At 46.9% G+C, this 22,518-nt stretch overlaps 3 protein-coding genes across 4 annotated transcripts; 2 read left to right on the top strand and 1 right to left on the bottom strand.

Moving 5' to 3' along the window:
* The first annotated feature begins 2,646 nt into the window (after window positions 1-2,646).
* Window positions 2,647-7,152, top strand: LOC125906819 (uncharacterized). The gene is made up of 2 exons (XM_049607345.1): window positions 2,647-3,592; window positions 3,667-7,152. The coding sequence occupies exons 1-2, from the start codon at window positions 2,720-2,722 to the stop codon at window positions 3,670-3,672; spliced, it is 879 nt and encodes a 292-aa protein (XP_049463302.1). The 5' UTR covers window positions 2,647-2,719; the 3' UTR covers window positions 3,673-7,152.
* A 3,705-nt stretch (window positions 7,153-10,857) lies between these two features.
* LOC120952438 (uncharacterized) lies at window positions 10,858-16,195 on the top strand. Of its 2 annotated transcripts, none has more exons than XM_040371769.2 (6): window positions 10,858-11,209; window positions 11,531-13,452; window positions 13,530-13,771; window positions 13,846-14,437; window positions 14,527-15,220; window positions 15,296-16,195. In XM_040371769.2, the coding sequence occupies exons 2-5, from the start codon at window positions 11,635-11,637 to the stop codon at window positions 15,202-15,204; spliced, it is 3,330 nt and encodes a 1,109-aa protein (XP_040227703.2). In that variant the 5' UTR covers window positions 10,858-11,209; window positions 11,531-11,634; the 3' UTR covers window positions 15,205-15,220; window positions 15,296-16,195. The 2 variants fall into 2 exon arrangements, with proteins under 2 accessions (XP_040227703.2, XP_040227711.2); XM_040371777.2 differs by having other exon boundaries at window positions 10,900-10,975.
* LOC120952454 (outer dynein arm-docking complex subunit 3) lies at window positions 16,077-20,314 on the bottom strand. The gene is made up of 2 exons (XM_040371788.2): window positions 18,947-20,314; window positions 16,077-18,873 (listed from the first exon to the last, which is right to left on the bottom strand). Exons 1-2 carry the CDS (start codon window positions 20,125-20,127, stop codon window positions 18,102-18,104), a joined length of 1,953 nt encoding a protein of 650 aa, XP_040227722.1. The 5' UTR covers window positions 20,128-20,314; the 3' UTR covers window positions 16,077-18,101.
* Window positions 20,315-22,518: the final 2,204 nt, after the last annotated feature.

Raw genomic sequence — 22,518 nt, 5'->3', positions numbered from 1 at the left:
TAAAAGCGCTGGTTGTACCGTTATCTATGTGATTGAGAGAATATGGCATGCGCTGTTATCAATCACATAGACAGAATGTGTATGTGTATCCATACAGAAACCAGCAAAAGAGAAGAGAACGACGTTCTATACCGCAGGTATGTCAAACTGGCGGCCCGATAATGAATGCGGCCCGCGAGAATATTTTGAGAAGTGCTGAAAGCACTGCAAACCAAAAATCTGTTATTAATATTTGTCAAAGTGTTTTCAATTTTCCAGAGCAGGACAATCATTGTGTTGCTATATTTTTCTAAATTAACATTAATGCTCCCATAACATCTAACAAACTTATTCTACAGAACAACCGAGACCCTTAAGAAACATTAAATCGAATGCAAACTCATTCGTTTTATGTTTCGATTAAATTCTGAATATTAGCATAATTTTGTGCAGACTCGATTGCAAATTCTATATGGAAAAACAGATTTGCGTCAACTGTCTAGAAACGAAATAGGAATGAAAATTGGAAACTTTGCAACAACTAGTGATGGATTGTCAAACCAACAGTTTCGTTCGTTGCGTCCGAAGTAGTGTTGGGTAAAGTGCTACTGTGCGCACTGTGCGCACAGCACATCCTACTGTGCGCACAGCACAGCACAGTGCTTGAAGTGCGCATTGTGCTATCACAGTGCGGAAGTGCTAGCACAGTGCTAGCACAGTGCGGAAGTGCTAGCACAGTGCTAGCACTTTTCGCACAATGCGCACACTTTGCACAGTGCGCTCTCTGAGCACACTTTTCGCACAGTGCGCTCTCTTCACACAGTACGCTCTCTGAACACACTGCACTGCAACACACACTGCATGCAAACTTACTGAGAGAACGCACCGTGCTGAGAGAACGCACTGTGCTGAGAGAGCACACTGTGCTGAGAGAGCGCACTGTGCGAAGAGTGCGCATTGTACGAAGTGTGCGCATTGTGCGAAAAGTGCTAGCACTGTGCTAGCACTTCCGCACTGTGCTCAGAGAGCGCACTGTGCGAAAGTGCTAGCACTGTGCTAGCACAACCGCACTGTGCTCAGAGAGCGCACTGTGCGAAAGTGTTGCGCACTGTGCTAGCACAACAGCACTGTGCGAAAGTGCTAGCACTGTGCTAGCACTGTGCGAAAGTGCGCACTGTGCTAGCACTGTGCGAAAGTGCGCACTGTGCGCACAGTGCTAGCACAGCACACTTAGGGCAATGTGCGTGTGCGCACAGCACACTGAATTGTGCTACTGTACCCAACACTAGTCCGAAGCCTATAGAGCCGTCTAGAGTCATTTGGAACCGTTACTCGAAAGCGGTTGTAGCCCAGTTGAATTTATTTGCATCTCACATTCTACAAGACGAATTATTGTACTTTGCAACCTCCCCAAAAATCAAAACCCAAATGAAATGATTACGCTTAAGATAAAAGGATTTTGATTAAGGATTAAAATAAAAGAAATGCCGAAGTCCTGTAATACATAGCTAATTAATAGGTTAGCTCACACAGCCCTTTGCTTAATTTGCGAATCATTTCCCTTCAAGTGTCAAAAAAAATATTTTCCAATCTTTTTGGGTTCACACACCACGAATCGGTATCGTAATTTAACAAAATTATTCATAAACGACGGATTCTCGTTATAAGAAATGAATATACCACCAGAACATTCGGGACGTGGAAATTAGCGAAAACTAATGTTTGAACACGATTTATAACAATTTTTCTCTTGAACTGTCAAAAAATGGCAGGCAAATATTTTTGTTATTCATCCAGCTCGGAATGCTCATAAAAAGATTCGCAACAGGCCGCTAGATTTCCCCTACCTCAATGAAAAAGAAATGAAAAAGACAAATGAAAAATATTCTATTTTAATAATAAGGATAAAAGAAATTGCATGTGACTTTAAAATTATATTTGTAATATCCTGGAGATTTGACCCCTGATAAGACCATAGTGCTCAATATGCCGGATCAGAATATGACCATCACCGTGACAACTGTGCGATAATCTGAATGTCAAAATAAAGATCATTCGTTTACGGATCGTTGTACTGACAACACCTTCAGCCTTCTGTTAACCTTCGTTTCTATGACCAAAAATACACCCTCATCTTTATGACCACCTACCCGGGTAAGTAATACATTTTATAAGGGAATTTGTATTGTAGAAATTAGAAATTCGAATTTGTATATACCTCACACATACACCTTGACATCCTTACACATACACCTTTTCTATATGTACATCTTGTTTGTGCGATCACACCTAGGTTTAAGTATCTCAGGCAATACTGTCAAATAGAGATGTCATTCGTGATTGAGCGCTAAAACAGAAAACACGCAATTCTTCAGCCTTCAGTTAATTCTTCCGAAATTAAGAAAGATTACAATTCAGAAGTGGGATAAACCGTTTGTGCCGAAAAATGCTTACAAAAGAGGAACTTCTTTGTGCTTTGGAAGTTGCTAACATCGAAGTGCCTCCGAAAGCAACTTTACCACAACTACGCATGTTGTACGAGCAAAGTGTACCGAAAAACAAAATGGAGGAACAATCAACCCAGAATTTCATTCCTCAAAGAGTGTGTGCAGATGAAGACGAAGTGACGAACAATGGAAACCACGTTGCAGCAGCCGCCTTCTTGATGAAAGACAAAGCTGCTCCGACATCTTCGACGCAAGGTGCTTCATTCGACGCAACTTCTCATCAATTGGAATTAATGGCGCTACGAGCAAAAATTATGGAAATGGAACAGCGGCAGACGTTTACGGATGGTCGATTGGTTCATCCCGAGGAGTTGAAACATTTGATACCGGAATTTTCTGACGGCCTCGGTATCAATAAGTGGATCAATACGATTCGCTACAATAGCGAATTATATGGATGGCAGGATCGCACGATGCTTTTATATGCAGGCAGTCGGTTGACTGGAGCAGCAAGCGAATGGTACAATGGCTTCCGTAACACTTTGAAGACATTCGACGAATTCGCTGACACAATTAAAAAGGCTTTTCCTGATCGCTGTAACGAAGCCGTTATTCATAGCCAATTAGCATCGGTCTACAAGAAAATTTCTGAGTCGTACACAAGCTATGTATACCGAGTAAATGCGCTGGGAATGTCAGGCCACGTGAGTGAGGAGGCTATCATAACTTATGTCATCAGAGGACTTTCTCGTGACCCTCTCTATGATAGCCTTGTGACCAAGGATTACCGCGATATTTACGACCTGATTGACAACATTAAGCGATATGAATCCCATCTTCTGTTGCGCAAAAACCCAGAACGCCGCAGCCCATCTCACATCAACACCATTTCCCCGAGACCGATTCCACCAAGACAAACGACGACAGAACCTCTTCGATGTTATAACTGCTCGAATCATGGACATCATTCATCGCAATGCACACAACCTCGCCGAGCTCCGGGTTCCTGTTTCCGATGTGGTAGCACATCACATGTCATTCGCAACTGTCCTGTCCCAGATAGACGTCAACTAACGGTTGCTGCGGTACAGGGCAACGACAATGAAACAGCGCATCTAGATTCTGGGGAAAATGGAAACTTCGTTCAACTTGAGGCCTATCAGGAGGTAAGTGTAGCTTTTAAGAGAAACAATGTTTGGAGCCCAGGGTTAATTATAACATCTCTTTTTGATTCCGGTAGCTCTAAAAGCTTCATAAATGAAGCCATTGTTCCGGTTACAAAACTAAGCGCTCCCCAACCAAGTGGATTTCGAGGAATAGGAAATGTGAATTTACAAACTCTTGGAACAGTACAGCTAAAACTTAGTTTTCGTAATCAAACATTCATTCACAATTTCTATATTTTACCAAAAAGCTACATGTCCCTATCCATGATAGTAGGGAGAGATTTGTTATCAGAATTTAACATCACACTCGCTCAATTCCGTAAACATTACAGCAAACTTATGCTGATGAATTTAAATAAAGATAAAATTCTGAACTTAAAAAAACCGGGTTTTTACCATAAGCTCCAAACGTTGGGTCTTTTACGTAGTTCGATCCAGGCTCCCTTACCAGAGGTATGCAAAGATTCGAAATTGTCCGATCCCAATATTTCTTCAAAATTCATTTCGATATCAGACAAATCTGAACATAAACAACAATATGACACAACTTTTTCTGAAATGTGTTCTATAAATATTAGCGATGAGGCTAGCACTATAAATGTTGGAGAACATCTTTCTAAAGAACAAGGCATTGCTTTAAGATCAATAGTGTCCAATAATTACATTAATTTTCCGGATAAACATATAATACCATCTGCTCATAAAATGCGAATTAGCTTAACTCATGATACTCCTATTTTCACAAAGCCTAGACGACTTTCTTTCGATGAAAGGAATAAAGTAAAAGTCATTGTGAAGGATTTATTAGAGAAAAATATAATAAGACCCAGTAACTCTCCTTATGCTTCCGCACTGGTACTCGTTAGGAAGAAAAATGGCGAAATTCGTAAGTGTGTCGACTACCGACCTCTTAATAAAGTAACAATCCGCGACAACTACCCGCTTCCACTCATAGAGACGTGCCTAGAACACTTGGGCAATAAAAAATTCTTTACGTTACTAGACCTAAAGAGTGGTTTTCATCAAGTGGCAATGGACGAGGATTCAATTAAATTCACAGCGTTTGTTACTCCAGACGGCCAGTACGAGTACACGCGTATGCCCTTCGGATTAAAAAACGCGCCAGCTGAATTTCAGCGTTTCATTAATACAATTTTGCGGAAATTCATCGAGAATGAAAAGCTGGTTGTATACATTGACGACATTCTCATAGCTTCTCAAGACTTTAAAGAACATCTTGAAATAGTTAGTGAAGTTTTGCATACTCTACGAAATAATGGGTTGGAGCTACGGCTTGATAAATGTAAGTTTGCTTACGATGAATTGGATTACTTAGGATACAAGGCCAATCATTCAGGTATATGTCCTAGCGATAATCATGTAAAAATTATCAAAAACTATCCTGTTCCTCAGAACACAAAACAGGTACAACAATGTTTAGGTCTTTTTTCGTTTTTCCGGAGGTTTGTTCCACATTTCTCTAGTATTGCAAAACCACTTACTAATCTTTTGAAAAACAATGTTCCATTTATTTTTGATGATGAGTGTAAAAAAGCATTTGAAACACTCCGAGATAAATTGATAGTAGCTCCGGTGCTTGCCATATACGACCCTAAACGCGAAACTGAACTTCACTGTGACGCAAGTTCGATAGCTTTTGGTTCTGTGCTTTTGCAAAAACAGGATGATGGTAGATATCACCCTATTTCGTATTTTTCCAAAACCACTTCGGCTGATGAAGCTAAATTGCACAGCTACGAGCTTGAAACATTGGCCGTTATATATGCGCTCAAACGTTTCCATACCTATGTACACGGCATTCCAATAAAGATAGTGACTGATTGTAATTCTCTGGTAGAAACGCTTAAAAATAGAAATTCGTCCGCAAAGATAGCACGTTGGTCACTGTTCCTGGAGAATTATAATTACATTATTCAACATCGCCCTGGATTAGCAATGAGTCATGTAGACGCATTAAGCCGACTGGAACATTTGGCTGCCTTCGATAATGTTGATATTGACTTCCAAATACGTGTAGCTCAGGCTAGGGATCCGCTTATCCAAACTCTGAAAAAAGAGTTAGAGACGACGGATGTCGAAGGTTACCAATTACAAGACGGTATTGTATTCAAACGATCACCTTCTAATAGGCTAAAATTATACGTGCCAACAGAAATGGTTAATAATCTGATACGATCAATACACGAACAAATAGGTCATTTGGGAGCCGAAAAATGTTGCAACCAAATAGATCAGAATTATTGGTTTCCTAACAGAAAAACACGGATAATAAACTTTATAAATAACTGCTTGAAGTGCATTATTCACTCTGCTCCATCTAGAGTAAATAATCGGAACCTTCATAGCATCCAAAAAGAACCTTACCCATTTGATACCTTGCACATTGACCATTTTGGACCGCTACCTACATCATCTTTAAAGAAAAAATACTTATTGGTAGTAATAGACGCATTTACGAAATTCGTTAAATTGTATCCAACAACTTCCACTAGTACAAAAGAGGTGTGCAATGCTCTAAAACAATATTTCTCTTACTAAAGTCGACCTAAAAGAATAATTAGCGATCGAGGTACATGCTTTACTTCAGCCGCATTTTCCAATTTCCTTTCTTCTCGCGGAATTAGCCATGTGTTGAATGCCACAGGATCACCACAAGCTAATGGTCAAGTGGAAAGGGTCAATCGCATTATTCGTCCCATATTGAGCAAATTATCAAATCAGACCGACCATGTAGATTGGGTGACCCATTTGCTATCTACAGAATACGCTCTTAATAATACCATTCATTCGTCCACTCGTTTTTCCCCTTCTATGCTATTGTTTGGTGTTAACCAACGAGGCCCTTCAGTAGATATATTGACCGAATATTTAGAAGACAAAAACAAAGCATTTTCAGATTTAGAAACTATACGTGCAGAAGCATCATTCAATATTTTAAAATCACAACAAAATAATGAGAAACAACATGCTAAACACCATCGCCCTGCTCCCGTATTCAATGAAGGAGAGTTTGTTGTAATTAAAAATGTAGATAACACACCAAATTCAAACAAAAAACTCATTGCCAGATATAAAGGTCCATACGTTATCCACAAACGTTTACCTAATGACAGATATGTTATACGTGATATCGATGGAATACAAATGACGCAAATACCATATGATGGAGTGTTGGAGTCGGACAAGTTGAGAAGATGGATAGTGCCTCTGGGGGGAGCTTGATCGGAATATGTTCATAAAGCTACACTTAAGATTAAGGGTAGGGCTATACATATGCAGGAAAAATTGAGGTCAATTTCTCGTCAGGATGGCCGAGCTGTAGAAATTAGAAATTCGAATTTGTATATACCTCACACATACACCTTGACATCCTTACACATACACCTTTTCTATATGTACATCTTGTTTGTGCGATCACACCTAGGTTTAAGTATCTCAGGCAATACTGTCAAATAGAGATGTCATTCGTGATTGAGCGCTAAAACAGAAAACACGCAATTCTTCAGCCTTCAGTTAATTCTTCCGAAATTAAGAAAGATTACAGTATTTTTATTGGTCAAAAAATGTCTTATTCAATTAATTCTATGCAGCTATAATAACAATATTTCTTTTTATTTTATAAATTTATGAAGTATGGCTGTTAGTTACATAAATTGAATGCATATCAATTAATTCAACTGACACTAATACACCGCCATTTCTTCCTGACTGTCGGTGCAATCATTTCAATCTATGTGACTTTAGAAGAATATTAAGAGCTAGAAAACTTTTGGAATACAGTCTTTCCCCGAGTTACGCGAATAATGCGTTCCGGAGACATTCGCGTAACTCGGATTTTCGCGTAAGTCGAATATCACATGTTACAGCAAAAATATACTTTATTTATCATAATTTTTGATTGAATTTAGTTCATTTATGTAATTTAATACTTATTTGATGCAATCGGTGTAGAAAATTTGGTTATTTATCGGTAATTATTTTTCATTTGACGATTGATGGAGAAAATTGTACTGATTTGACATCTGAACTGTCAAAAATAAAAATTCGCGTAACTCGAATTCGCGTAACTCGAGTGTCGCGTAACTCGGGGAAAGACTGTAGATTCTATAAATATAACTACATGCATTGCTATACATATCATTACAAAGTTAGCGACTAATCGAAACCAAAATCCTTTATTGTATGTGTTACCTACCCGGGTAGGTGGTTATAGAAGTAAGGGGTAAAAGTTGATTTTATTTTTTAAAGCACATTTCAAAAATTTTAAAAATTCTGAATTTTTTACGACTTTTGTAAAACATGTTTCTCTAGGCTTTCTAATTTTTTTGGATCGGTTCGAAAATCCTATAAAAAGTTATCATAAAAAGAATATGTAAAACATACCCGGGTAGGTGGTTATAGAAATGAAGGTTAATTCTTCTGCCTTGCGATTTTGTGCCTTTTATAAGTTCAACGTTTAGTTCAAATTAGTAAAATTCGAGGTTTTACATATTAAACTTTTTTTTAATAAAAACGAGCACAATGAAAAATAACAATGCAAATTTTTAAATAAGAAACGATTCCAGATTTGAAGCGAGGAATAAAAAAAGTCAATTTGTTAAACAATGACAATGACAATGAACTATTTCCATCACTAGTTCCAAGCAGCATTTCGAATGTACAGGCGGTCCCCGAGATACACGGTACCTCTTATACGCGGATTCGGAGATACACGGTTTTCTAAATTTGACAGTTCTTTGAGAAAATTGTACTGTTTTGACACATCAATTGTAAATTGCCAAATAATTTCCGTTTCGATCCAATGTTAATAACTTTTTAAAAATGTTTAAAACTGTTATATTCAGTCAGGATCATATCAAATAATTCATAAAATGACTAAAACCGCCCCCTACTTGCAAAAAGCTGGAAATCACGAGATTCGACTTACGCGGAAATTCGAGATACGCGGTATTTTGCGGCCGTTTTCGGTCCCCATTAACCGTGTATCTCGGGGACCGCCTGTACCCTTTATCAAACTCTTCACATGTATTACTTAAAAACTATGATTTTTTTTTAATTTTTATTTTTTTTTATTATTACCGCAGATTCAAGTAGAGGAATAAAAGAAAACACATAGTTTTCGTACAGTTAAGCAACACAAATATTTTGGTGTGAAAATAAATACGCATTATTATATAAATAAGAAAATGATTTTTCGAATATTGAATAAATTGGAAATGGTGTAGATAAAATTTGAAAAACACTGTGTGTTATATTGACCCGAATAAAAAAAAACGAGGGTAACGGAATACATCGTTATGCTGTAACGCTGGCAAATGTCATATTCTCTTAAGAAACTCTATTTGATTTTTAAGGCCTTAAAAAAACTGTTAATAATCAAATAGAGTTTCTTAAGGCTACTTGGGATATAGCCTTCTAACTTTCTGAGCAAAAATCTATATGGATAGTGTTGTGTCCGCACAAATGAAACATGAGACGGTGTGTACGGTACAAACAGAATATATTATATTATCACTATCTTTGGTATCGTTTACAATAACACGTATATAAATAATATAAACGCAACACACACGCAATGCGGGGAGAGGACGACTGGTCCTGCTCGCGCCGCGATCCTCACTGAGGACGTCACAGGATGACAGCCCTGCTGTCAACAGTGAGCCCTCAGGATGAGGCAGCGGTCTGTCCACAACAGATAGTCGTGTGGTCAGATACGTGGGTATCAACACCAACGACCATTACTCAAATCTCACTTGCTTCAGTGCTGGTGGTTTCCATTGGAGTTCAGTATTTAAACAATCGTATCGCCGTTCTAGTTCTAGCGATGCATAACTTCAAAGCGAAACTATACAACAGTACAGAGGAAATGAGAAAGCTCTCCTCCAAGCGATGAAGCTCAACTGGTTGGGGTATCCCATCAACAGAGAGCGCCACCAGGTTTTTCGCTATTTTTAGAATGCATGAGTCGTTTGCCATCTGCTAAACGAAGTCTTTCTATATTCCGTTTAGGTAGAGAACTTGAGTCGTTTAGAAGCCGTTTAGTGGTCGTTTAGTGGATTTGTGGCACTTGGGATCCCACCAACAGAGAGCGCCACCAGCTTTTTCGCTATTTTTAGAATGCATGAGTCGTTTGCCGTCTGCTAAACGAAGTCTTTCTGTATTCCGTTTAGGTAGAGAACTTGAGTCGTTTAGAAGCCGTTTAGTGGTCGTTTAGTGGATTTGTGGCACTTGGGATGAGTCGTTTGCCGTCTGCTAAACGAAGTCTTTCTATATTCCGTTTAGGTAGAGTGCTTAAGTCGTTTAGAAGCCGTTTAGTGGTCGTTTAGTGGATTTGTGGCACTTGGGCTTTCGCTTATTTATTAAGCAAACCAGTGAAGCAATGGAGCTTGCATTTTTACTATGGATATTTGTTTTTCCAGTCGTTTAAGCTTAATCTGTGGCGCTTTAGAGTACAGTGGGTTAAGGCCGATTTGGTTATTTTTGACTTAATGTCTATTAAAAAATTGAAATCAAAAGGAAGGTTACTGAAAAGGCAACAAGTCAGTACAAGCAATGAATCAAAAGTTAGTTCAGTTGAAAGTGTAAAAAAATACCCGGAATTCCGGTTGTCAACTTAAGAGTTAATCTTTAGAACACAACGGACGATTTAAATTGTATAGAACAAAGTTCGAGCAGTTAGAACAACGACTGTCAAATCATGGAACGAATCGTTCGAGCAGTCGACCTATGTAAACATAAACATATGGTGGGACCAGGACGGCAGATGTACGGCACGAAATATTGTTAAAGAAAATCGCAAATGATCAATTGTTTGTATGGCTGTTCCACAGTTTGCCTCGAACTTGGCGTGAAATCCTTTTTCAATGTGATGAAATGTATCGATGTGATGAAATGTATCATTCTGTTTTTTATACCATGTAACATTCATTGAATAGAAAAAAATAGTTTGCGCGATCGATCAAGCTTCTGATTGCTTATCGTTCGATGGAAATAGGGATTTTTTATGTTATACATATCTGCATATCTGGCTATCTCTATCTATTTTTTCTGTCTTCCTGTATCTCTCTTTCTTCTGTCTCTCTCTTTCTCTCTTTCATTGATAAAAAAATCCACCGTCCCGTTTGAGTTTGTCATGTTTTTCCCGCCTACCGGTCGGAGCTGTCTGTTCGCAGTCGAAAGGTGCGGAAGCGCTCGCAAGCCGCCTGCACTCGCTGCTGAGCACAGGCACACGTACCAGCCACTGTCAGTGCGCTCGACTGACAGCTGTAGCTGCAAAATGTAACCAAATTTTCCAGTCCTTGTACAGGCAAACAGCAGCAGCAGCAGCGGCACCAGCAGCAATCGTGAAGACCGTCTAGCCAGGTACGGACGTGTGGCGTGCGCATGCCGAACGCAAGCAAAACCCCGCTAGAACGTGTGCGGTACTGTGAATTTGCTTTGGGTTGTTGTTTTTTTTTGTTTTGACTGCTGGGAAGACAACCTCGCGAGGGGGCCGTTCGATGAAAAAGGGACAGTGAATCTGTGTGTTCGTGCAGCTGTTTGCTTTCAGCGTGTGCAGTGGCCCCGGCACGCCACGCTACGGCCGAACGGGCGCAGGTAAGACGAGCGGCCATTCTTGCTGCGGTCCGACAGAACGCACCTATTCAGACAAAAATCCACACGCACACAAACGCACACATACACAAACGCACGCACGCACACACATGCAAACGTACATCTGGAATGTGTGTGCGCGCAGGTTGGTGTAGAATGGGGGAACATTTTAGAGCGAGAAATAGACAGAGACAAAGATAGTGAGCGGGACCGTTAATGGTAGAAAACAATTGAATCAGCAGTGGTTTAAAAGACAGCGGTTCCTTTTTCTCTTCTTTCTCCCCTTTCCTGTTGCCGTGCGCCCATTTTATCCGGCGGGCCTAGGTTGTGTCCACGCTCGGATGGTCGGCTCGGTTGCAACGTGATAATCCTGCCAGACACAGTTCGAGCCCTGGAGGCTACCGGACCGCCCCAGCAGCAGTAGCAGCATGCTTGGCTCCCCGGTCGAAGTGCGGTACGACAATGGTGATTCGGTGGTGCTAATCCAGGCGGACGGTGGTGGTCCGGCCCGCAGTTCGACCGGCGGCGGTGCGACGGCCAACCAACCGAATGCGTCCCGAAGCCCCGGCGAGGAACGTCTAGCCCGGAACGGCGAGAGCGGTGGTAGTGTCGGTGGTGCTGGCGGTAGTGGCGGCGGTGGCGGAGGCGTTGGAGTTGGAGCAAGTGGTAGCCCCGGATCGGGTGAGTCGCGGCACATCATCATCCACGATCGGCCCCGAGCGGCCGGTGGCGGTGGTTCCATCACCATCCTGACGCCGACGAACAACCTGAAGATCAGCATCAACAAGAAGCGCCGCTACCCTGGCCGGCCGCACGAGTACCAGAGCGCCAAGCGGGCGCTCACGCACAACCTGCGGCACAAGCTCGGCGAGCTGGACAAGCTGCTGAAAGCGTGCGACAACGAGGACGACGACGAGGACGACGACGAGGACGAGGACGACGTGATGCAGGAAGGTGATGTGCAAGTCCGTGCGCCAGCAGCAAACGGGACGGGTAAAAGGTCACCCGCAGCAGCTAATACTTCTCCTGTCGTCCCTCCTTCTCCTTCGCCTCCTCCTGCGTTTTCGCTTCTGGCGAGGAAAGATGCGGTGCCGCTGCCGTCGGTAAAGCCCTGCCATCCCTCCACGACGGCGGAGAAGGTGGAACAGGCGTGCCAGATCGTCTCCGCCACCAGCACAAGCAACGGTGCGGATAGCGGCGACGGCAGCAGTGATGCGCGGGAAGAGGAATCGGTGGAGATTGACCACCTGAGACCGTGCGAGGACGTGCTGGTGCGGATCTCGAACAACGATCAGTATTACCTCGGCACCGTCATCGAGTTCGAGCCGAAGCGCAGCTGTCTGGTGCGGTTCGAGGACCAAACCACGGTGCGGGTCGAGCTGTCGCGCATTACGCGCATGGCCGGCAACGGGGTGCGGAATCCGCACACGGCCAACCCCAGGCAACCGTCCCCCTGCCCGCGCTCGGTTGATCAGGCGGTACAGGTGGACCGGGAGGAACGGCACGACAAGGCGGAGCAGCAGCGGCAAGAAAACGTGGAGCAGGTAGAGCGGACGAAACGGGAGAAGCAGTTAGAGCACGTGGACCAGAGGCCACAGGAGGAGTTTTTGGAGGAATACTTAGAGCAGGAGGAGCCGGAGCGACCAGCAGCGAATGGGAAATGCTCGGGCGAACGGGACCAACAGGAGATGCTCGTGGATCACGTGGAGGAGAAGGAGCCGGAAGAAGAGTGTGTTTCGCTTACGAACGAACACGCACCCAACAGCCTATCAGCAGCATCCCAAGCACCATCAGCGCAACCGGCGCCTAAATTTCGTTCGATCGTCATTCCAGATGAGTTTTCGCCGCTAACCAGCGCCAGCCAGCTGCCGTACAGTCTGCACGCCCTCCACTGGGATAGCGAGCATCGGGTGAACGCGGAACGGCACTACTGCTACTGCGGTGCGGACGGCGAGTGGACGCGCGAAATGATCCAGTGCCGGCGCTGCGAACAGTGGTTCCACGGGCGGTGCGTACGCAGCCTGCAGTTTCCCATCCTGCTGGGCGACACGTTCTACCTGTTCATCTGCTCGATCTGCAACCACGGGCACGAGTTCGTCCGGCGGTTCGAGCTGGGCACGGTGAACCTCGTGCACCTCGCGCTGTACAATCTGATCATGCGGAACGGCTGCCGGCTGTACGATCTGCGGCTCGCCATCGTGCCGTACATCGAGGACAATCTGCGCGCGCTACAGCTGCCGTCATCGGTACGGGTTGTGATGCTTTCTCGTTCGCCGCGCACGTTTCTCCTTTAAACTTTGCTTTCAATCTTCCACCCCACCAGGCCCTGAAGTTAACCACGAGCGAGCGGATCGATCTGCTGCAGCTGACGCTCCGGTACAACACGGACCGGTTCCTGAACGGGCGGGAAGTGTCCCAGCCTGCCAACCTGTGGACGCTGCGGAAAGCGCTGCCCCCGCCGATGAAGGCCACGACCATACCGCTCGGCGCAGAGGAGACCGTCACCGAGCACCTGCTGCGGATGCTGCCCCCGTGCATGCAAGTACCTTGCTTTCTGCCCCGCACGTAAGATTCTGCTCTGTGCTGTGTCGGTCCCTCGGTCCGCACCGTTAACGTTCCGCTTGCTTTCTCCATTGCAGCAACCACGAGAAGAACTTCTTCATGGATGCGGCAACCAGGGAGCGGATGCTGGGTTTAAACTACGCCGAGCGACCGACATCGTTCGCGGATCCGCGTATCAACTTTGCCGATCTGATCGCGCCTCCGGCGGTCCTCCACGCTTCAGCGAGTCCCGACGTCACGGACGGCAAGTCCACCGGCACCGTCGCCAGCACCGCAGTCGCTGCTACTGGCGCGTCACAGCCCCTATCAACCGCCGGTGCGAGAGTACCGGACGCATCGCTTGCCTCAAACTCATCCCCAACATCCGGTGCGGTGCCGTTCAATGCCACCAACGGTGCACGGTTGATCGGTGCCCGGAAGCGCAAACAGCGGGGCATTCGGTTCATCGCGCCCGTGCTGTTGCCGATGCGCGACCGACTCGAGTCGCTGTTTCCGCCGCGCGCCAACTTCGACGGTGCGAACAATCCTTTCTACCGGCTGGAACCGCCGGTACCGTACGGGCTGGGAAGGATCCGGGGCGGGCGAAAAGGTTCCGTGAAGCGCCGCACCGTCGACGGGCACCGGCAAGGGCCGGCCATGAAGCGGCAGCTGACGTCGGGTGAATTCTTGGTGGGGTTCATACTTTTTTTTTTAATTCTAAAACATTTTGAGGGACGTGTTACTGATTTCACTCGTATTCTCACTCTTCGTCTCCACAGCACAAGCGGGCGGGCGCAGCGCCGGCAGCAGCGGCTTCCCACTTGTCGCGCCGAGCTTCCACCGGCGGCCAGCTGCAGAAAATCGATGAAAACTCCGTGCTGAGCGAGCTGTCGGTGCAGAACGTGCAGCGACATAACAGCGCGCACAGCACGAGCGGGCCCAGCAGCGGCAGTGCCGTCTCCGGGCGCCGGGCGCGCAGCTCCCATACCTATTCCACTTCCTCGACCAGCAGCGAGCAGGTTGGAGCCGTCGGCGGTGGCAGTGGCAGCGTGGCATCCGACACCTCCGCGACGGAGGACCACAAACCGATGGCGAGCGGGCGCCGTTCGTCCGGGCGGCTGGTGGCGCTGGCCAGCAAAAACTACAGCGACACGAAGCGCCACAAGCGGCGCCGCAACTCGGACACCGCCATCTTGGCCGGCGAGCTGAACGGCTCGAACGGAACTGCGGAAGAGCAGAACCCAGGCCGGACGAGGGCGGCGGGTGGTGGCGGTAGTGGTGGCTACCACTCAAGCACGAGTAACAGCTCCTGCATGGTCAGTGGCGTTTACTGGGATCCAACGGCCGTCCGGGAACCGGTGCAAACACGCAACAGAACGTCCCGCCCCATGTTTGCCGTGGTCGGCAAGCGCGTACTTCCCAATGGAAAACAGGAGCTGCTCTGGGAAGAGCAGTGAGCCTGAGGATGCCAAAGTGAGCTAACGATTTTGCACCGCGCAACAGGTGGCTGTTTTAGTAACTACGATTTTTCTCCACCTTTTTTTTTAGATTTGACGATCCATTGTTTACCATACGGTCCGTTCCTGTTTCACTCATCGCTCATTCGTCATCGCCGGTACGGTATTTTCGCCAGGATATTTTTTTTTTGTTGTCCACAGCTTCACTTTAATGCATTGTTAAGGTTTTTTGTTCGTTTTGTGGTCAATGATGATCATCCAAATGGGGTTTTTGAGGATGGCTCGCGTTATATTGAACTCGTTGAATGAATTAAGCTGTTCGTGTTTGAGTGTGTCTCGCGAGAACACGCCGAGAAAGTACAAACGGAACACTCAAACACAGAGCAGGACACTTATACTTGTGCGCTGGGAGCCGGGTTTGAGCTGAAAATTCATACAATAATTGTTGAAATTTCCGTTCGACGCCGTTTATTTCATGAATTTAATTTATTGCAAGATTTCAATGCGGGCCCTAACGACCCAAGATTATAGTTCCTTACGCGGCAGCAAGAAAAAAAAAAAGGAAAAAATTCAGCCAGAGGGGCCAACCCGAAGAAGCTACGAACGAGTCAACGAGTTTCAAATAGTTCGCTTTACCAAGGCAAAGTTTACGTATTTAATTTATATTTCATTTATTACAACTGCTAGCGTTCATCTCCTTGCATTTATAATCGTACATTATTATTTCATGCTTTGTTCGTCTATTAGACAAGATCTCTAATTTCAAAATGAATTGTAGAAAAAGCCCCAACAAGGGCAAATTAACCTTTAGAATTGCGATGCTCGGACATTGGTGACATTGGTCACTATTTGCCTTTTTGTTGGTCTATTGCAAAAAAAAACCCACCGTATTTGTTTATTTATCCCAACGCTTTGAAACGACCTCCTGCACTGAACTTTATAAGTCTGTTAAATGAATTAAACCCCAAAACAAATACAGAATCCAAAACGATTTACAAAACTTACACTTATTTGCAAAACAAGCACGGAAATTAGCGCAAAGGAAAAGCGAGCAAGCGCTGGAAGCTCACACTGCCCTGCCCTGCCAGGCTGTCCAGTGACAGCAGAAGCAGTAGAAAATACTAGCCTAAGAGAGGGAAGGGAAGAGAACCGATGGAACGCCAGATGCTAAAAGCGAGTTGTAGGAAAGATAGCTGGGAAGAAGAGGCGATTGCTCAGCACCGATGTGCGTTTATTTAAAAACAAAAAAGAAAGGCAATCGAGTTCGAGTTCGGTGCCCTTGCAAACAGCAAAAGGAAGCGCAAGCTTACTTTAATAGGAATTATGTAACGAATAGGCGCTGTATTACTCTTCCACGCCAAAATTCGGCACTCGGAAGGAGTGCCGCAGAACGCTCTAGAACAATTTAACGTAAAAAGTGTGAGAGGGGATTAGGGGTGAGGAGGGGGATATTTTATTCGATTGTTTTTGTTTTTCTTATGTTGTTGGTACTGTGTTAGAAGCTATCGTCGTAACTTTTCACTGCCTCGCTAGGTTTAATATTAAACACAAGATACGATGTCTCAACGGCACAGCGGAGTCGTAGCAGCAAAAAAAGGGATAACGTTTATGTGTCTAATGCTTAGGCTAATATTTTCGCAAAGCGCTTACAGGAAAATTGAATCATTTTATTCAGCATAAGAGAAAGTTAGTTGACGGACATGTAACAGTCCGAGAAGAACGCGAGAAAAAAAAAACTCGCCGCGGAAGTTGATGGACATTCTCCCCACTCCGATACGAAAACTGAACTGAAATCCAGGGGTGGGTGGGGTGAAATTAGGGGTGACTGTGTCCATTTACCCATCAACCACACTCGTACACCGCACCATTAAACTCGTATCCTCACACACCAACACTGCCAATGAGATGTGATAACGGTGATAACTAACAGCTTGCGTGGAAAAGCTACGTTCAGTCTAGGAGTAGTGGGTTGAAAACGGTATCCTTCCTGCCCTCCCCTCTCTCCCAAGCCAAACAGTGGGTAGCGCGCTATTGTATAGGAAGATAAACCGGGATAGGTCGCCAATAATACGCGAATTCTGCGCCTGCGAACCATCTTCCCCGAGCTTTTTTTTTTGTTTCGTTTGAAGTGGTTTCGGTTTGCTCCGAAAAAGAATCCTTTTTATTTGCCCACCCGCCACACCCTCGTGCCTGCCGCACTGAACCACCGATAGGTCCTTTTTTTTAAATGGAGAAAAAGGCATATTTATGCATAAATAAGCTAGACAAATAACGAAACAAAGAGAGCAGACACGGATGTTGATGCTGTTGCGTGGTGCGGCGCGGGCGGCAGAGGATGGAAATAGGGCAAGCCGAAAAACCACAGTGACGGAGCACTGGTATGGCAGGGGGAAAGGGGAATGAGGGAAAACTCGGATAGAAGCAGTAGCGAGAAGCAATCGCAACACTTTAAACAGGGATTAGTCAATGCGCGTTTTCCAGCACCCCCGCCAACCACCTGCTGTGTAGATGGAGTTTCGAAAATCGACTGTCAATTAGTTGTTAAGTTGTAGAAAGTGTCGGTGGGGAAGAGGGAGTGAGATGCGTACAGGACTGGCGTGTGTGTGTGTGTACATAGATAATCCGCTTAAAAGCGTGACAACGGCGTACCAATCGTTTGTGGCAAGCCGGAACAGCTAGCAAGCAAATGTAATTTATGTATGAATGTATGTATGTATGTTAAAACCGCGAACAAGATAAATGGTGAATCGAAAAGTCGACAAAGAAAAGAAGAAATATAAGAAAAGGAGAAATTAATACTAGCCAAACGAAACAGCACGCGTACGCGATTATTTATTTATTGATTTTGTCTGGATCGTTCTTCAGCAGCAAAAGAAGTCCGAAAACGAGCCGCAGCTTTAGCGTCGCTTCGGTACCGGCATCCGGAAGCCTTTGCGCCGCGACTTGGCCTCAATGATCATGTTCGCCTGCCGCTTGAGATAGCTGCGGGACGGCACGTCGCCCTCGTCGTCCGACAGCACCACGGTCGTGCCCTGGCCGGGTGAGGTGGACGAGATCTGGGTGGTGGTGCGGCCCGCGATCAGGTTCATGTACACCGGCGGGTAGGCCGGTGGCTTTTCGCGATCCTCCGCCGGCGACGAGGTGGACAGCGCGCTGCTACTTCCGGCGGCCGATGCTGGCGCTGCCGACGCCGCCGCCGCGGCTGCAACGCCCGGACCCGGCGACAGCTGCTGCAGTGCGGTCGGCGTGGCCGGCACTGGAGTGATGGTCGACGTACCGGTCGGCGACACGGTAACCCCGGCCGGTACCGGTCGGTCCGTCTCACCCTCGTCCTCGGACAGGCCGCTGTCGGCGTCTGCCGTCAGCTGGCCGCTCGCGATCAGGCCGAGCTTGATGCGCTCCTCGAGCAGATTGCCCAGCTCCTCGACCGCCAGCTTCCCGGAGGTGATGTCCTTCAGCTCGGCCGGCTTGAGCGGCGTCCGGCGGCCGTACGGCGAGGCCGTGTCGAGGCTTTCCTCGATCTCGCGCAGCTTTAGCAGCAGCTCGATCAGCGCATCCTTGATCGTGTCGAACACGTTGCGCGTGTACTCGATTGCCTTGTCACACTCCTCCCGCCGCTGCTTCTGCTCCTCGATCGAGTTCTTGATCTTTTCCAGCTCCTCCTGGTTGCTGCGGCGGAGATAAAGAGGATATGAAAAAAAGGATACACATTATGCCCCGGGGCAAACCGGCAAACACTTACACATCGCTGTCCTTCACGTCGGCAAACTTGAACGCGTCCAGCTGGGCCTTCATCAGCTCACGCTGCGCCTCCAGCTGCTTCTTCTCGTTCTCCGTCACCGTCCGCAGGTACGTGAGACGGGCGGACGCTTCCCGCTGGGCCAGGAACCGATCCACCACCTCGCCCGCCGCACTGACCCCGGTCGCCTGCATCAGCTTCTTGAACTTCTGCTCCATTTCGGATGCGCCGTCCTTGTCGTGCAGGCTGCTCCCGTCGTCCCCGCCCTCGCCGCCCCGCCCGTGCTCGCCCGAGCCGGACAAGATGCTCTCCTGATGGATGAGCGTCTTGCCCGACGAAAAGATCTTCCGCTCCAGGCGCTCCAGCTCGAGCTTCCGCTCCTCCACCTGGCGGCGGAAGTCTTGTGCCTGCTTTTCCCGCGCCTTGTTCGAGTAGTGCGTCGTCTGCTCCTGCCGCTGCAGTATCGTCTTGGTGCTGTCCCGCATCTGGACCGCCTCCTTGTGCACCTCCTCGAGCTTGTTGATCTCTGCCTGCTGCTCGGTGATCGCCTGCTCCAGCTCCAGCAGTGAGCTTTCGAACTTTTCCGCGTCGCGCATCAGCGACGACTTGATGCCGCGGTACTTCTTCCGGATGTGCTCCGCCTCCATCCACTGCACCGTCGTGCGGTGGATCTCGTTCTCCAGCCGCGTGATCAGCTTCCGGTTTGCGTCCTCCTCGATCGTTTCCGGCGGGTTCGAGCCGTCGCACTTGGCGTCCCGGTAGCCGACCAGCGCCTGGTACTGCTCGACCAGCTGCTTGAAGTGACGCTCCCGCTTCCGCATCCGGTCCTCGGCCACGTCCGTCTGCTTGTGCAGATCGATCACCTTGAGGTCGACGATGCGGAGCGCGTCCGCGACCGACTTGGCACCGGGTGGCAACGGTACGCGCCGCTTGATCTCCTGCACGTTCTTCTGCGCCTTGGCGCTGGTCGGGTTGTGCAGGTAGGACAGCTTGTTCGTGAGGTCCCGCACCTCCTTCCGCAGCTCGGCCATCCGGTCGTTCTGGGCCTTCTTCTTGTCGTTCCACTCCTCGGTGTACGCTTTCTTCTGGCCCTCGGCCAGCATCACCTTCTTCTTCAACTCGCCGATGCGCTTGTTGGTGAGGGCGAGATTTTCCGCATTCAGGATCGGTTTCGGCGTCGACATGATGGGTCGCTCGGTGGGTGAACACGCCCGCGATGATGGTCAACACACGACGGAACCACGGTTTGTGACGGTGAAACCGTCGGCAGCTGGCCCCACTGCTCAGTCGATATCGATCCAACAGCTCAGGAGCTGTTCAGGGTCGTTTGCTACCTCTCGGTTGCCTAGAAAAGGTTCGCATGGTTACGGCTGTTGGGCGCGTTGAAAACGGAATGGAAATAACAACCAAACTTCAAATCCTTTCTGATCAACGTATTTTGCAACGTGCCGCTAGCATTCCAACACCAAACTTCATCGCAACTTACAACTCATCAGTCTTTTCAAACTGCTCGATTTCTGCTCGATTAAGCAGCAATGGTTCATTCTCCCGTTTTTAACGGCTCAACGGATGAGAGTTCATTCCGTAGCATACAGAGTTTTCGACTCTCTCTCGTTCTCTCCAGTTTACTCAATTCATTTTACGACATCCGTCTGGACATTTAACTGCGCCGGCCGATCGGAGGGCTTAGGGTTAGCCCCTTACCCTCTTCCAAAAATAAGGTGCTGCCGATAGTATGACCCGCTTGGAAAACCTGTTATCCGCCACTACAAAAATGGATTTCGTCTCCGAGGCACATAGCCTAGGCTAGTAGAGCAACTCGATTACCGCCTGTCTTGGCGTGCCGCGAAGCTGGCTCTTGGTGCGTCTGGGCACGCGTTCATGTCCCGGGTTGGGTTTATTATGTCCTACATCGGTCGATCCCATTCCAAGAACGGATGATTGCCGATCTTGAGCTGGAAAAAGGGCCTTCAAGGGATTGCAATGTTCTGTTCTTCTAGATTCTAAAACTACTGCACAAGCAGTCCTCGAGCCCTGTACAAATTCTCTCCAAGAAGGAACAACATTCGTTTGAAATTGCTGAGACGACGAGAATAACACAATCTCTTTGTCGCCTTGCTAAGATCCTCTCGTCAGCAGCTTCTTCGAGATTGTTGACTTATTCTGACACTGAGTTTGGAAACAATCTCAAACGCTGGCGGTGGTCCAGGTCTATTTGGATTTCGACCATGTGGTTTTAATTACAAGTGGCCGGATTCGGTACAGAGCACAGGGGACGGGAGGAATTTTGTTCCGCACGTAAATTGTAAACATGAAGCAAACATCCGTGCACATTTGTGCTGACCGAATGAGTTCTGCCAATGGGTCCAGTACTGACTCCCTCCAGGCGCTGCAGTAAACATTTCCACATTGTTGTACTGGAACGAACATTCTAAAGATGCCAACCCAGGATGCTGGACGATTTCGACGGTGGACCATCAGAAGTTGTTGATGGTCGACAACAAACTCAATCGTTAATGCAGGAGTTTGCGAACTCGAAAAGATGGCTGGTGCTGGTCTCAAGGTGTCTTGTCAATTTGCTGCAATTAAACTCTGGACCATTTTGATTCTCCTTTATCGGTCATTTTTTCCGAAAATCGAAAGGGGTCTTCCGACAGGATTCGGCATTTCAAGATCCCCGAAGAGTGCAAAGCTTGCAAGGGAGAGTTAGCCAGTAAATCCATCCCATTGCAACAATTGAAAAACTGCAGGCATATATCTACCCCTATATCAAACGCACCACCTAAGCTGCCCAAAACGGACGAACGGACGGACATAACCTAGAAATGTAAAAAATGTATAGACCAAAAAGAATGGAATATCAAACAAGAAAACAACACAAGCTTTTGCTGTCGTGCTGTGTGCTACCACCACCGTCCGCACACTATTTCAGCATGCAGCGCAGGGCGGAATGAGATAGACTTATCCATCAGCATCCGGAGCGCGAGGGAGCGGGGACGCAGAGCACAACGATCGAGCCTGCGATGAGAGCAAAGCCAAAATGTTCATGCTCCAATATATTCGAGACTCGCACACACAAAACACGCACTGGAAAAAGGAAAAAAGAGCCTTTTTTTTTGCTTTGGTTCTGTTGAGGTGCACGCGGTACCATGGCGAGACAGTGCGCGAACGCGCGCCGTTCCGTAATGGGAGCGAGCGAGATGGAATGATTTCCCGTAGAATTTCGCTTGGTGGGTAGCAGGCTCAGGACGGCCAGCAAACGAGGAGAAGAAGAAGAAGAAAAAAAAAACTAAACCACCGCAGTTACTGCCATCGACCCCTAAAGGCGAACGACGAAAGGGGCTGCCGTCGAGTGCGCGCGCTGAAAGGAAGCGGCATTTAAGCGGGCACGGTCGAAAGAACGAACGAGACAAGCAGCCGGAGAGATTGTTTGCAAGGTGGTGTTGATGGTGGTAGTGGTGGTTGTGTCTCACTGCTCGATTTCGGTTACGGGTTTTCAGAAAATTGTGAAACCCTGCGGTATAGCGCACTCTACGCCATCATTCTGATTAGCCGTTTTGCTCTGGCTTGTGAGG

The sequence above is a fragment of the Anopheles coluzzii genome, chromosome X, assembly GCF_943734685.1.
Source record: "Anopheles coluzzii chromosome X, AcolN3, whole genome shotgun sequence".
Taxonomy (NCBI): domain Eukaryota; kingdom Metazoa; phylum Arthropoda; class Insecta; order Diptera; family Culicidae; genus Anopheles; species Anopheles coluzzii.
The sequence above is the reverse complement of the archived record's forward strand: the minus strand, read 5'-3'. Positions and strand labels throughout refer to the sequence as shown.

Coding starts and splice junctions, on each gene's coding strand:
- LOC125906819 (XM_049607345.1), top strand. CDS start 2,720: ATGGCGCTACGAGCAAAAATTATGGAAATGGAACAGCGGCAGACGTTT.
- LOC120952454 (XM_040371788.2), bottom strand. CDS start 20,127: ATGTCGACGCCGAAACCGATCCTGAATGCGGAAAATCTCGCCCTCACC. Junction 18,874..18,946: donor GACGTGAAGGACAGCGATGT/GTAAGTGTTTGC, acceptor TCTCCGCCGCAG/CAACCAGGAGGAGCTGGAAA.
- LOC120952438 (XM_040371769.2), top strand. CDS start 11,635: ATGCTTGGCTCCCCGGTCGAAGTGCGGTACGACAATGGTGATTCGGTG. Junction 13,772..13,845: donor CCTTGCTTTCTGCCCCGCAC/GTAAGATTCTGC, acceptor TCTCCATTGCAG/CAACCACGAGAAGAACTTCT. Junction 14,438..14,526: donor TGACGTCGGGTGAATTCTTG/GTGGGGTTCATA, acceptor TCGTCTCCACAG/CACAAGCGGGCGGGCGCAGC.